At 35.4% G+C, this 12,344-nt stretch overlaps 1 protein-coding gene across 1 annotated transcript; it reads right to left on the reverse strand.

Annotated features, from left to right (window-relative positions):
- Positions 1-8,813: 8,813 nt before the first annotated feature.
- On the reverse strand, positions 8,814-9,975 carry LOC113322763 (17.8 kDa class I heat shock protein-like). Its single transcript, XM_026570906.1, has one exon. It carries the CDS (start codon positions 9,696-9,698, stop codon positions 9,195-9,197), a length of 504 nt encoding a protein of 167 aa, XP_026426691.1. The 5' UTR covers positions 9,699-9,975; the 3' UTR covers positions 8,814-9,194.
- Between the last annotated feature and the right edge of the window lie 2,369 nt (positions 9,976-12,344).

Consider the following 12,344-nt stretch of genomic DNA (forward strand, 5'->3'; position numbering starts at 1 on the left):
TATCAAAAGACTGAACAAAACTCATAGGTATATCTTTGGGTGACAGATTTATCTATTCAATAGATTTTTCTGTGTGAGACAGATTGGTTTACCAAGTCTTCGACTTACGGTCATAGAAACTCTTAGTTGTGGGTGAAATTAGCTAAGGGAATCAAGTGCGTAGAGTCCTGCTAGGATTCATAGGCGTAAGGAACGCAATTGTACCTTGATCAGTGTGAGATTGGTTAGGGCTCAACTACATTCCTGTCCGAAGTTAAGCTCGAGTAGGGTAGTGTCTGTAGCGGCTTAATACAGTGTGGTGTTCAAATTTGGACTAGGTCCCGGGGTTTTTCTGCATTTGAGGTTTCCTCGTTAACAAAACTTCTGGTATCTGTGTTATTTCTTTTCCACATTATATTTGTTTATATAATTGAAATATCACAGGTTGTGCGTAAGTTCAATCAATTGTGAATCCAACCTTTTGTTGTTGATTAAATTGATTGACACTTGGATATTGGTTCTTGATACCGTCCATGTTATTTATTATATTCAATCGGGCTCGCAAATTCCTATTTGTTTGATTACAGATTAAATTGAGAAACTGGGATATAATTCTTTGATATACTTTTTTAAGATTGAGTCTGACTGTCTAGTTGATTCTCTTGAAAGTATATTGGAGTTAGTCCATACAGATTGCTAAGGGAAATATTGGGTTTGGTTATTAGACCCACGCTTTTTCACTTTTATTCTCCTTTTTTAACCTGCATAGCATCCTCTAGCGTATGTGGTTCCTGTGGACAGTTGGGGTCATGACATTGTAAATACCTGATCTTTTCTGGCTGGGATTCAATCACCATTATGATGCGTGAACAACCTTCCCGTGGACACTTTGAACACATCCAAGGGCATTGCATCAAACTGTGGTCATCCATGAAACATAATGGACAAACCTCTTTTGCTTCCACACATAATATTTGCTTCACTTTGCTTTTAGAAAGCATGGTGGATGTTTTTTGGCTGAGAATGATTTTTGTTAGTTGGGTTGAGTATCAAAATTAGTGTTGTATTAATTTATAAGAAAAAAAAAGTCATTACTTTGTAGTCGTTGGTAATTCACGTGACGCGGTCTAGATAAAGCCGCGCGGTTTTTCTTAAGCGAATACATTTCCTATGGCTCTATTTTTTTACCCTATAAATTCAACTCTTCCCATCTCCAAATTCACATCTTAATTTGTCTTTCTGAAACTCTTAATCTCCAATCTATATAAAAATATCTTCTCAAATTCGTGGTCCTAAATTTACTGAAGAAGAGGATTTATCCATATGCAAAATCCTACGTTTTTCATATATATATGGTAGAAAATGATATGCACGATCAAGACGTCCGACGCTCTTTTGGCAGAACATTTTCATATTGTTCGTCTCAGAAACAGGGAACCTCGGAAACCGAGATGTTCGTGGTTTGTATCTTCGTTTTCATTCAACTAATCGGAATTTCACGCCATTCCTTGATCAAGTAAGGGAAATATATCGAGAAAAATTTATCGGTGTAACTGAAGATAAAGTGATCCAAGCAGCTCTGGATAATTGGAAGGAAAATCATGGCAGTCAATTTCTTTACGAATATTGTTTCAACATTCTTAAAGATGGTCCATCTCAATCACATATATACTGCACCCGAAAGGTTGTCCCTGTATTTACTATGGAAGAAGATGTTACTCTTATTCGATGTTGGATTTATATTATAACGGGAAATATGACCATTGACTATTTACGGGAAAGAGTTTTGCAAAGATTTGTAGCGTTACGAAATGAATATATAAAAACCAGCAGGAGCCTAGAACTAAGATTTTCATTCATCGGTACGGACGTCAAACGTTATACATAAGTCTTATGCATGGTTCACAGTGATAATTCTGGATTGTCCGACGAAGAACTGGTGAGTATCTTCATACTAAATAACTTGTTGTTTATGTGTTTTTCTGGAAAATCATGGATCAAGTCCAGTTTATTGAAGAAAACGAAAGAGAGTTTAAGAATTTTCAATGCTATGAACTCCGTAAAGCTAACGTCGCTTGATTTGACGTAGTTCGATGTTATATGTAAGACTGAATGTGATAAATAACGCTTGATATAAAATTGAAGTCTAATTTAAGATCTAAATATTTTCATTCATTATTATTACTGTCACTTCTTTTACAGGACATACACTTAGACAATAATAAGACTAACTAACAACTTCAATAAAAAATTTAGTACAATCTTTTCCTTCTGGTTATCTTCATTTGACGCAGCTTCCACTCAACGCGCATTTTAACAGTTTCTCATTTGTTTTTGTAACTACGGTTCTTCACTTTCAAAACTGGAGTTCTTCTTTGCTTTTTAGCTGAACATTTTCTTGGATTAACTTCTAAAACTTGCACTTCCCTTTTACTATTTTCATTTTTTTTAAAACTACCACATATCTTTGAAACAACGGCTTCAAGTTTTGCATCAAAAAAAAGTGTAATAGCGTTTGGAGACATTTCACTTGAAAATTAAAAACATTAGAATAAAAATTAGAAAAGAGATTAGTAAATAAAATTCAAGAGGAGTGAATCTTGATGTGAGTGCAGTGGTTGAAGTTAGTGGTAATTTATAGTAGTAAAAATATGACCATTTTTTTACCGTAGCAAAATAGTTGTTGGCGGATTTATTTTGGCCGCCAGCGGTTTTACTTCGCCTGCGTGGATTTTCTGAACCCGACAAATTTTAACCATCAACCGCGCGCTTCAGGAGGACTCGCCCAATACTTTTACCATAGTAGAAAATTCATTTTGCCCATCCACCTGGCTCAATATGTTTTTCAATCAGGTCAGTTCCACAGGAGAAAATCCATTCTGCCCAAATTAATTCAAAGCAAAGAAACAGAAAACATTGGTAGCAGCCACCAGCTACTAAGAACATCACCTATGGGGTAGTCTCACTTTGAGACAAATGAAGAAGTAGTTCAATTGAAGGAGTGAAACCACTATGGGAGAAATGAAAATGGAACACTGACAGCTAACAATCTCCAGTTTACTGGAAAAAAAATTTATAATAAAATAAGAATTATAGGGAAAATTTTGTATGATTCGAAAAACTGGAACCAAACATGCACATGGGACAGTCCCCCGTGTGAAATTAAAAAACCATCCAGATGGGAGACCATCCCCGTTCAACGTAAAAAAAATTGATACACAGGGGATAGTCCCACATATACTTTTTTTTCTCAAACAAGGGACAACCCCATCTAGTGTTACCATACCAACCATTTGTTCATGCGAACAAATATATGAACCAGTTGCGGGCGAAAGTGGGATCTTTAATAACCTTCTAATTTTCTCTGATCGTTAGTCGCTCCTTCAAAACGAAAGAGTAACACTCCCCATAGGATTTGCTCTAAGGAGGATCAAAATAATTAGAGTGACAGTTATTCATAAGGTCTATTCCTATGCACATGCCAAAACATGATACTTGGCATATATGCACCCACTATGGGTATGCCAAACTGCCAAAATCATATGCTAATATGTTTTTCCTGGCATATAGGAATATAAGACAGATTTTCCATTGAGATATAGAGTCTCGGTCGCTCGATGGTCAATTTATCTCTCGATGGTCTTTAAATCGACAGCGATAGTCAAGTTGTCGCTTGCTACTATGATAATCGCTCATCAGATCTTCATCTAACGGCTACCATTTCCCCTATAAATAGTTGATTTCTATCAATTCCAACTCAACTTAAAATTCATTTCACCATGCCTAGTGCTCACATAACCGAAGTGGATTTTACTCCAGAGGAAGATGATTCTCTAATTCGATGTTGGGTTTTAGTTGCAAGCGATATAGATTTCACTTTAGAGACTTTTAACTTATGGGACACTGTGTTTCAAAGGTTTACGGTGTTAAGTCATGTAAATCCAACAAGAACAAATGAGTGTCTTCAAAATCGTTATTGTTTCATCAATGACAATGTTAGAAAGTATCAGCAAATTATGTGGTTGATAAAAGGGGATAATCCTGGGTTATAAAATGAAGAACTAAAAAATTAGAACTCGTACCAAATTCGCCGAAGACAATGGAAAATGGTTTATTCATGACGAATGTTATGAACTCTACAATATTCATGTGCAGGGATTCAAATTATAAGTATCGTGTTATGCAATCAAGGTTAATTTTTAATGAAATGTAAAACTAGTTTCAATCTGAATATTAATCTAAAAGATAGTTTCCATTAATTTAAAAAAAATATTACATTTCACATTTCAACTAAAAGATTAAGTTTAAACTACTCATTTCCTTGTCCATTTCCTCCCTGACCAAAGATCCAATTGCCTGCATTTTCTAGATCCATAGAGTTTTTCAACAAATCAGTTATGGTGCCGGTTTGAGACTCACTTGGTGCTTGAGTCTCATCAGAATCACCATAACCTTGATAAGAAATGGGTTGAGGGGGTATGGGAACACGATACAAATCTTGAAATACGTGTTGTTGATATTGTTTCTCATTATTGTTACTCCACTGCCTGGGGTACTAGTACATCCTTTCGCTTTTCTGTTTCTTTTTCTTATCTCCATATTTGTTTAAGAAAATCAAAAGATAATCGTTTAAGTTTAAATAACAGAAGTTTAAGAAAATCAGTGGTTTTGAGAAGAAGAATTGAGAAAAGTTGAGAAGAGCTGGGAAGATAGGTGTGGTATTTATAGGCGTCAAAAACTCGAACGACGACGATATTGATTATAACGTCAGCGATGGAGTAAATTTCGAGCGGTGTTGACAATATCTCCAGCGATAAAGACTTTATCGCTGGAGATATTGTGAATATCGCTCGCTATAAAGTCAGTCGCTTATTGATTTTCCCACAGTGGCGCAGATGATTTGCCATGCCACCTGATATGCCAAACACCATTTTTTTGGCACGTGCATAGGAATAGGCCTAACATCCGCATAGTTTAGTCTGTCAAGAAAAATGAATGGATAAAGATCATCAACAAGGCAAATAAGTAGCTTGTTTCACTACACCCACCTGGAAAGATCTTGCGTTTCTTTTGTTCCAGAGCGTGGTTTTGCTGCCACGAGAGCAGTACTCGCTGATCGATCCTAAGAATACAAAACTCAGTGTCTCAAACCTAGGGTGGTATGAAATGTGTCGATGTCATGGGCTACACCATGCTGTTCATGCCAATGTCATTGTTATTGGACGTCCCCTCCATGCCAAACGAGTGTCAACCCGACCAACCAGCTAATTATCCAACTACTCTCTTTCATTGCAAAAACAATCCTTTAAACAAGTAACTAGGTGATAAAGGTCATCTTTTGACACCCTCATGAAACTTTTTTGACCTACCCACATTTATATTGACAACCACCGAGCACCACCACATCTACTATATCAACCAAAATTCTTTGACAACATGTTCCGTATCAGCTCTTTTTCTGTGACTACGATCAAATCCTTAAGCTTGCATCTAAAATGTTAAAATGATCCCTTTGTATATAACAGTCATATTCTGATAAGAATCGGAAAAATACTGCAAGTGAAGAACAAAAGCGCTGCTTTGAGAGAGGTATGGGCAGGTTCTCCCTTGAAATTGTTTCTAGTCCTCTAAAATGTGCAGAAGAAGACAAAAAAGAAGCAGTATGAGACATCAGATTTTCTTCAAATCACTTCTTAAGGTCAATAAATGAAGCCTTTGTTTTCTCCCTATTGCATTGCTTTACTTTCCCCCACCAAGATGGGATTCACCAAAAAAAACAAAAAAAAAAAAAGTTTTTGATTCGCTCGAATCGATTCATGAACATTATAGCCACGGTTTGCAAATATGCATTCCTTAGTTTATATATGTCTTAGTTCACGAATAAATCATTTTTAGAAAATAACCCATTTAAGTATGTATATCGGTACACATACTTAAGTACCCGGATTGAGGTTGTTTTCAGTTCACAAACTCCAGCAAAAATTCACGGGATGTGAACTTCCGGCAGTACGCGTACGGGTAACCGGACTTAGCTTCCGGCAGTTCACGGGATGTGAACTTCATCAAAGCGATTTTCAAGATATTGAAATAACCAATATGACTTTCTTCACTTGTGAATATGAACCTGGCCAAAGCGAAAGCTTACCAACACATATTTTGAGAAATAGATAAGCGAGATAAACTCGGCTCGAAATAGCAAATGTGCATAATCGAAGTCTACATAGCAATACGACTTGTGTCTCAAGATAGACTTTGCATATTTAGAGTAGATAGACTTTTGAGTGATATAAGTTCAAGTTCCACATACCTTTTAGTGGATGAAGTTCTACCAGTTCCTTGAGTAGTTCTTCGTCTTTGCATGATGAACGTCGTGGAGTCTAGAGCTCAACTACACTTTCTATCATAGTCCGAGACTTAGCTATAAGTAGACCAGAAATCAAGAATTATAGTTTTGGTAACTAAACTTGACAAAAAAGCTTGAGATAACAACACTCGCGAGTTCGACCGAACAGTGCTCTAATAATCTCCCCCTTTGTCAGTTTTAGTGACAAAACTATCAATACATATGGAATACAAAATAAATAAACTTTGCAGCTTTTCTTCCACATGCATGATCTCCTTGGTTCTTCAACATTACTCGAAATCTTCGTTACTTCCAAGTACTCCAATGATTCCAAAGATATTCAAATCAGCGTCATCGTTGTTGAAGATCCGTAGCCATAACAATGAGAAAACAAAAGCTCTCAATCATTGTTACACAGTGTCATAGTATTACTACACAGCATCAAAGTTCAATTGTATCACAACTTTGACAACAATACTATGGTGATATGTATCACTCTCCCTTAGTCAATACTTCATCTCACATTAAAACCACTCCCCCTTACATAATGATCCGAAAACCATATGTATTTGTAGTGTGAACTACACATTAATTCTCCCCCTTTTTGTCAATAAAATTGGCAAAGGTATGAAAACTAGTGGGATCCTGATGAAATTTCCATAGAGACACTTCATGACCAAACGAAAGCACATTTCAAATTTGTAGATGCAATCATATAGCCAAAACTGAATGCATTCATCAAAGATTTTTTAAAGATACAAGATAACCCCTATAATATCCCACAGCCGCACTCCCCACAAAGATTTGGCAATTAAGCACAAGTTCAATTAAGAACTCTCACCCATAAAATGTCATTTCCGAAAGAACAACAAGAGCGACCTTACTTTCACAAGAAAAGAAGGATTTCTTTGGACATTACACTAAGAAACCTGACAGAAAATCAACTTACTGAAACAAATGTAGAATTCAAGCAATACCTACTGGAATTCAAAACTCAATTTCCCAACGGATTGAGATAATCACAGGGTCAAGAGTTTTAGAAATGACTAATGAACCAAAACAACACCAATAAACTGCCGTAAGTGTTGAAATGTAGCAGTATCTAATGGTTTGGTAAGTATATCAGCCAATTGTTGTTCGGAAGGCAAAAATTCCATATTTATGATACCATTTTCATATAGATCTCGAATAAAATGGTACCTTATATTAATGTGCTTAGTTCTTGAGTGCTCAAAGGAATCCTCTGTGATTCCAATCACGCTAGAGTTGTCACAAAATATCTTCATTATTCCAGTATCAATTCCATAATCAGCAAGCATTTGTTTCATCCAGAGAAGTTGAGTACAACACGATCCAGCAGCAATATATTATGTCTCACATGTAGACAGGGATTGTGAATTTTGTTTCTTGTTATACCAGGCCACAAGATTCAGTCCTACATAGTAGAAACCCCTTGACGTACTTTTCCTGTCTTCCACACATCCTTCCCAATCAACATCTGAATAGGCTGAAAGATCAGTGTTAGTATCAAAGGTGTAAGATAGACCATACCCGACCGTGTGATTAACATATCGTATGATTCTTTTTGCAGCTGCAAGATGAGATTCCTTTGGATTAGCCTGAAATCTAGCACAACAACCAACACTAAAAGCAATATCAGGTCTAGTGGCTGTAAGATATAAAAGGCTACCAATAATGGATCGATACAGTTTTTGATCCACATTTACTCCTTTCTCATCTCTGTGTAGTTTACAAGTGGTGGGCATAGATGTCAGCTTTGGAGTTGACTTATCCAGACCGAACCTAGGTGATAAAGGTCATCTTTTGACACCCTCATGAAACTTTTTTTGACCTACCCACATTAATATTGACAACTACCGAGCACCACCATATCAAACCAAAATTCTCTGACAACATGTTCCGTATCAGCTCTTTTTGTGCGACTAGGATCCAATCCTTAAGCTTGCATCTAGAATGTTAAACTGATCCCTTTGTATATAACAGTCGTATTCTGATAAGAATCGGAAAAGTACTGCACATGAACAATGAAAGCTGTTTATATTTGTGTTTCAAACAAGTTGTGCATTAACAATGCCGTAAAGAAATCTCTAAAATTACCTTGGTGACATAAAAAAACTGAGTGTTATGGAACCATGGAGACCATGAATTGTCTTTGCTGAATTTCTGAACTCATAGAAGTGTCTAATACTCACCCTTTACATCATCCATATTACACCCTCCTACAAAATGGGATCTCTAGCTGCCTCAGCAATTCAGGCATGTCCTACTGTCTTGACCAATGAGAAATTGCTTTAAGAGAGGTATCGGCAGCTCCTCCCTTGATTTTAATGAATAAATTTTGTTGCTACAGAAACCCTCAGTTTATGCCGAATAGGTAATGCGGTAAACATAAATCCGCAGAAACGGCAAAGAACACAAAAAGAAGCAGTATGAGACATTAGATTTTCTTCAAATTACTTCTCAAGGTCAATGAATGAAGACTTTGTTGTCTCCTTATTGCATCTACTTTACTTTCTTCCACCAAGCAAGATGGGATACACCAAAAAAAAAAAGTTACAGCTCTCTATCTGGTTTATGCCATCTTAGCAAGAGGATGAACATGAATCCTTCGCAAATTTAACCAGTGTTAATTAAATTCCAAGCACAATCAGCAGAAACCATATAGACAAGAAACAAACTTGAAGTTTTCATCAACAAGAAAGTTTAAACCATTACCGACAGACTTGGCACTAATGACAGACGACCACAACACCATAACATCTCATCTTCTTTATTCTTCACATTTCACACTAAAACACCACACAAGACTTACGTAGACCAGAGACATCTCATTAGTGATAGCCCTAGGGACTTAACCAGAAATCTGAACAGATTTAGTTTCAGGCTTCTTCTCTTCAACTTTAGGAACAGTTACAGTGAGCACTCCATTCTCCATAGACGCCTTAACTTCATCGACTTTAGCATTCTCCGGCAATCTGAATCTCCTTAAAAACTTACCACTGCTGCGTTCAACTCTATGCCATTTATCATTCTTCTCTTCTTTCTCTCTGCTTCTTTCACCACTTATCTGAAGAACTCTTCCTTCTTCGACTTCAACTTTCACTTCTTCCTTTTTAATTCCAGGAAGATCTGCTCGGAAAATATGAGCCTCTGGGGTTTCTTTCCAGTCGATTCTAGTGTTTGCCAATTGTGATGTTTCTTTTGAAATTTCGGAACCAGCCGGAAAGGAAAGTGCAGAGGAAGAAGAGTTGGATCCTGAGAATGGGAAACCTTGGAATGGATCCCAAATGTCTAGTGCGAATGGGTTGAAAACATTTGTCCTTTGGTTGCCGAAGAAACTTGGAATCATCGACATGTTTGGTATTTGAGTTGTTGAGATTTTTGAGTTTTGAGGTTTAATTTGAAAAATGTTTTTCTGAGAATTCGTGAGTGAGGTTAGGTTATGAGATTTCAGAATGTTTATGTTACAGAATTAGTGATAGGATGCTTATGTCGATCGAGATCATCTGGTATTTATATGTAGAATTAAGGACTAAAGGTTCGGTTTTCTTTTAAGATTTCTAGACCATTCTCCATCGTTCCAGAAAATTGAAAAACTTGAAGAACAATGTCTCTTCTAGAGGCGTCTATCTTCTTTTTCTTTTTCATTTCCTCTTTCTGTTTTTTTTTTTTTTTTTTTTGCACCGGAAAAAGCTTAGTCTAGTCACTTCTATGGACCTTTTGACCAAATGGACCCATACGGTACAAGGAATTGCCGAATGGAAAAAATGATCTTCGATGTGGATTGAAAATTTTTAACATTCTAGCCCAGTGTATTCGGGCCTGATACTCTCTGGTCCAAAAAATCTGTCATAACAGTTTGGTCCAGATTTTTAACGAGTTAGTCCAAACTCGTACCGGTTCAAACAAATCTAATACAGTAATTGCCCTTTCTTATGATGGTACATGGATATGAATGATTTTTTAAATTTTCAAATCTCAAATTTAAATCAGGAGAGATTCAGAGATAGAGAGAAACAAGAGATATTTTGAGGGGATTTTTAGATTCAATCGTTTTTCGTCAGATTTCAATCTCAGGTTAGAGATCTCAGATTCCAATCTCATCCTTTCTACGATTTTGTTTGTTTATTCGATTTTGTTTTTTTGTTTTTTTTTCTTATGGGATGAAATCAATTTTGTCTTTCGTCTTTCATTTGATCTTTTGATTTCTTTTTTCTTATATTTTGATTTTCATGAAACTCTTTTGTTTTAAGTTTTTGATTTTGATTTTTCTTCTGATTTGTTTTTGGATGTATGATATGAAATTGATTCGATTTTTGGTCTTTTTTTTCCATTTCTTCTGTGTGTTTTATTAACAAGCTGAAATTTATTCATGGTTTAAATTGATAGAGTAATTGATTTCTTTTATTTTTTGACCGTACAGAATGTGTACTTTCTTGTACGCTGTATATGTTTCGATTTATTATAATTCTAAGGTTGATTCTCAGATAAATTTAAATATGATTCAGATCTTTTAATGTTAAATCTTTGTGTTAGTGAATTCGATTTTGAGATCTTTTAGATCTGACTCGAATATTTTTTATTAGTTATTCGATTTATCATTGTGTGTTCATTAAACCTAAGAATGCTACTTTTTGAGATCTTTTGCATGTGGTTTAGATTTTGATGTCTTCATTTATGTGTTTTTTATATATGTTTTTTGTAATATGCAGTGTATCAACCATGTCTGGGAAGATTATGTATGCTATCTTGAATCATAGTGAGCATTCGACCCTATTTGGTAGATGTGTACATATTTGTACAGTAAAATTTTCTATAATGAATGTATAGGTTGTTTTATTTGAACCATTGCTCTATTTTGTTATTTTCATGTAAATATTTACATACATGTACACTAGTATGCTCTGTGATGGATGCATGACCTGTTTTATTGGTATATACACTAGATTTTGTTATTTTTCTGTAGATGCGTACATGTTTGTACACTGAAATGCTCTGTGATGAATATATGGTCTGTCATATGGGTATGGATGCTATATATTGTTAGATTTTTGTAGAGTGTAAATTTTTTGCACACTAGGATGCTCTTTGATGAATGCATGGCATGTTCAGTGCGTATGATGCTAGATGTTGTTAGTTTTCTGTAGAGGTGTAAATGTTTGTACACTAATATATGTTTCAGTTTGTATAGCATGTGCATGCACTTTGATGTACATCGTATATTTTTTGATATATGTGTTTTTAATATATTGGGTATCAACCATGTCTGAGAAGGTTGTGTATGTTATTTTTGAATCATGGTGAGCATTTTGTCCTATTTTGGTAGATGCATACACATTTGTACACTAAAACTTTCTGTATGATGAATGCATGGGTTGTTTTGTTTGAGTTAAGCTCTATTTTTGTTGTTTGTCTGTAGATGTGTACATGCTTATATACTAGTATGTTCTCTCATGATTTGATGTTCTGTTTTGTGGGTATGGATGTTGGATTAGTTGGATTTTGAAGGTGCGAACCATTTATAGTTGTACACCATTTGTGTTGTGTTAATATTATATGGCATGCTTTAGGGGTATGGACGTTGGATTTTTGTAGTTGTGTACATAGTTGTACACCATTGTGCTCTCTCATAATTATATGATCTGTTTTGTGGGTATGGATGTTTGATTAGTTAGATTTTTATAGCGTTGTACATGTTTGTACACTAGTATGCTTTGTGATGAATGAATTTTCTATCATGTGAGTATGGACGCTAGAATCTGTTACGTTTTTATAGAGGTGTATATATTTGTACACTTGTATTATCTGTAATGATTATTTTGAAGTTTATTTTTTGATTTTAAGATTGTTGGGATCATGTTGTTGTACGTACATAGTTGTACACATGTTAATGTTAATGTTAATGTGTACATAGTTGTACACATACTGATTATTAATGATATAGAACTTATTACCCTTATCCACCTTTCACATTAACTTTTTTTGTAACAGGTACATGAAT

This window comes from Papaver somniferum, chromosome 11, assembly GCF_003573695.1.
Source record: "Papaver somniferum cultivar HN1 chromosome 11, ASM357369v1, whole genome shotgun sequence".
Taxonomy (NCBI): Eukaryota; Viridiplantae; Streptophyta; class Magnoliopsida; order Ranunculales; family Papaveraceae; genus Papaver; species Papaver somniferum.

Excerpts from the sequence above, each read along its gene's own strand:
- LOC113322763 (XM_026570906.1), bottom strand. The coding sequence starts at position 9,698 with ATGTCGATGATTCCAAGTTTCTTCGGCAACCAAAGGACAAATGTTTTC.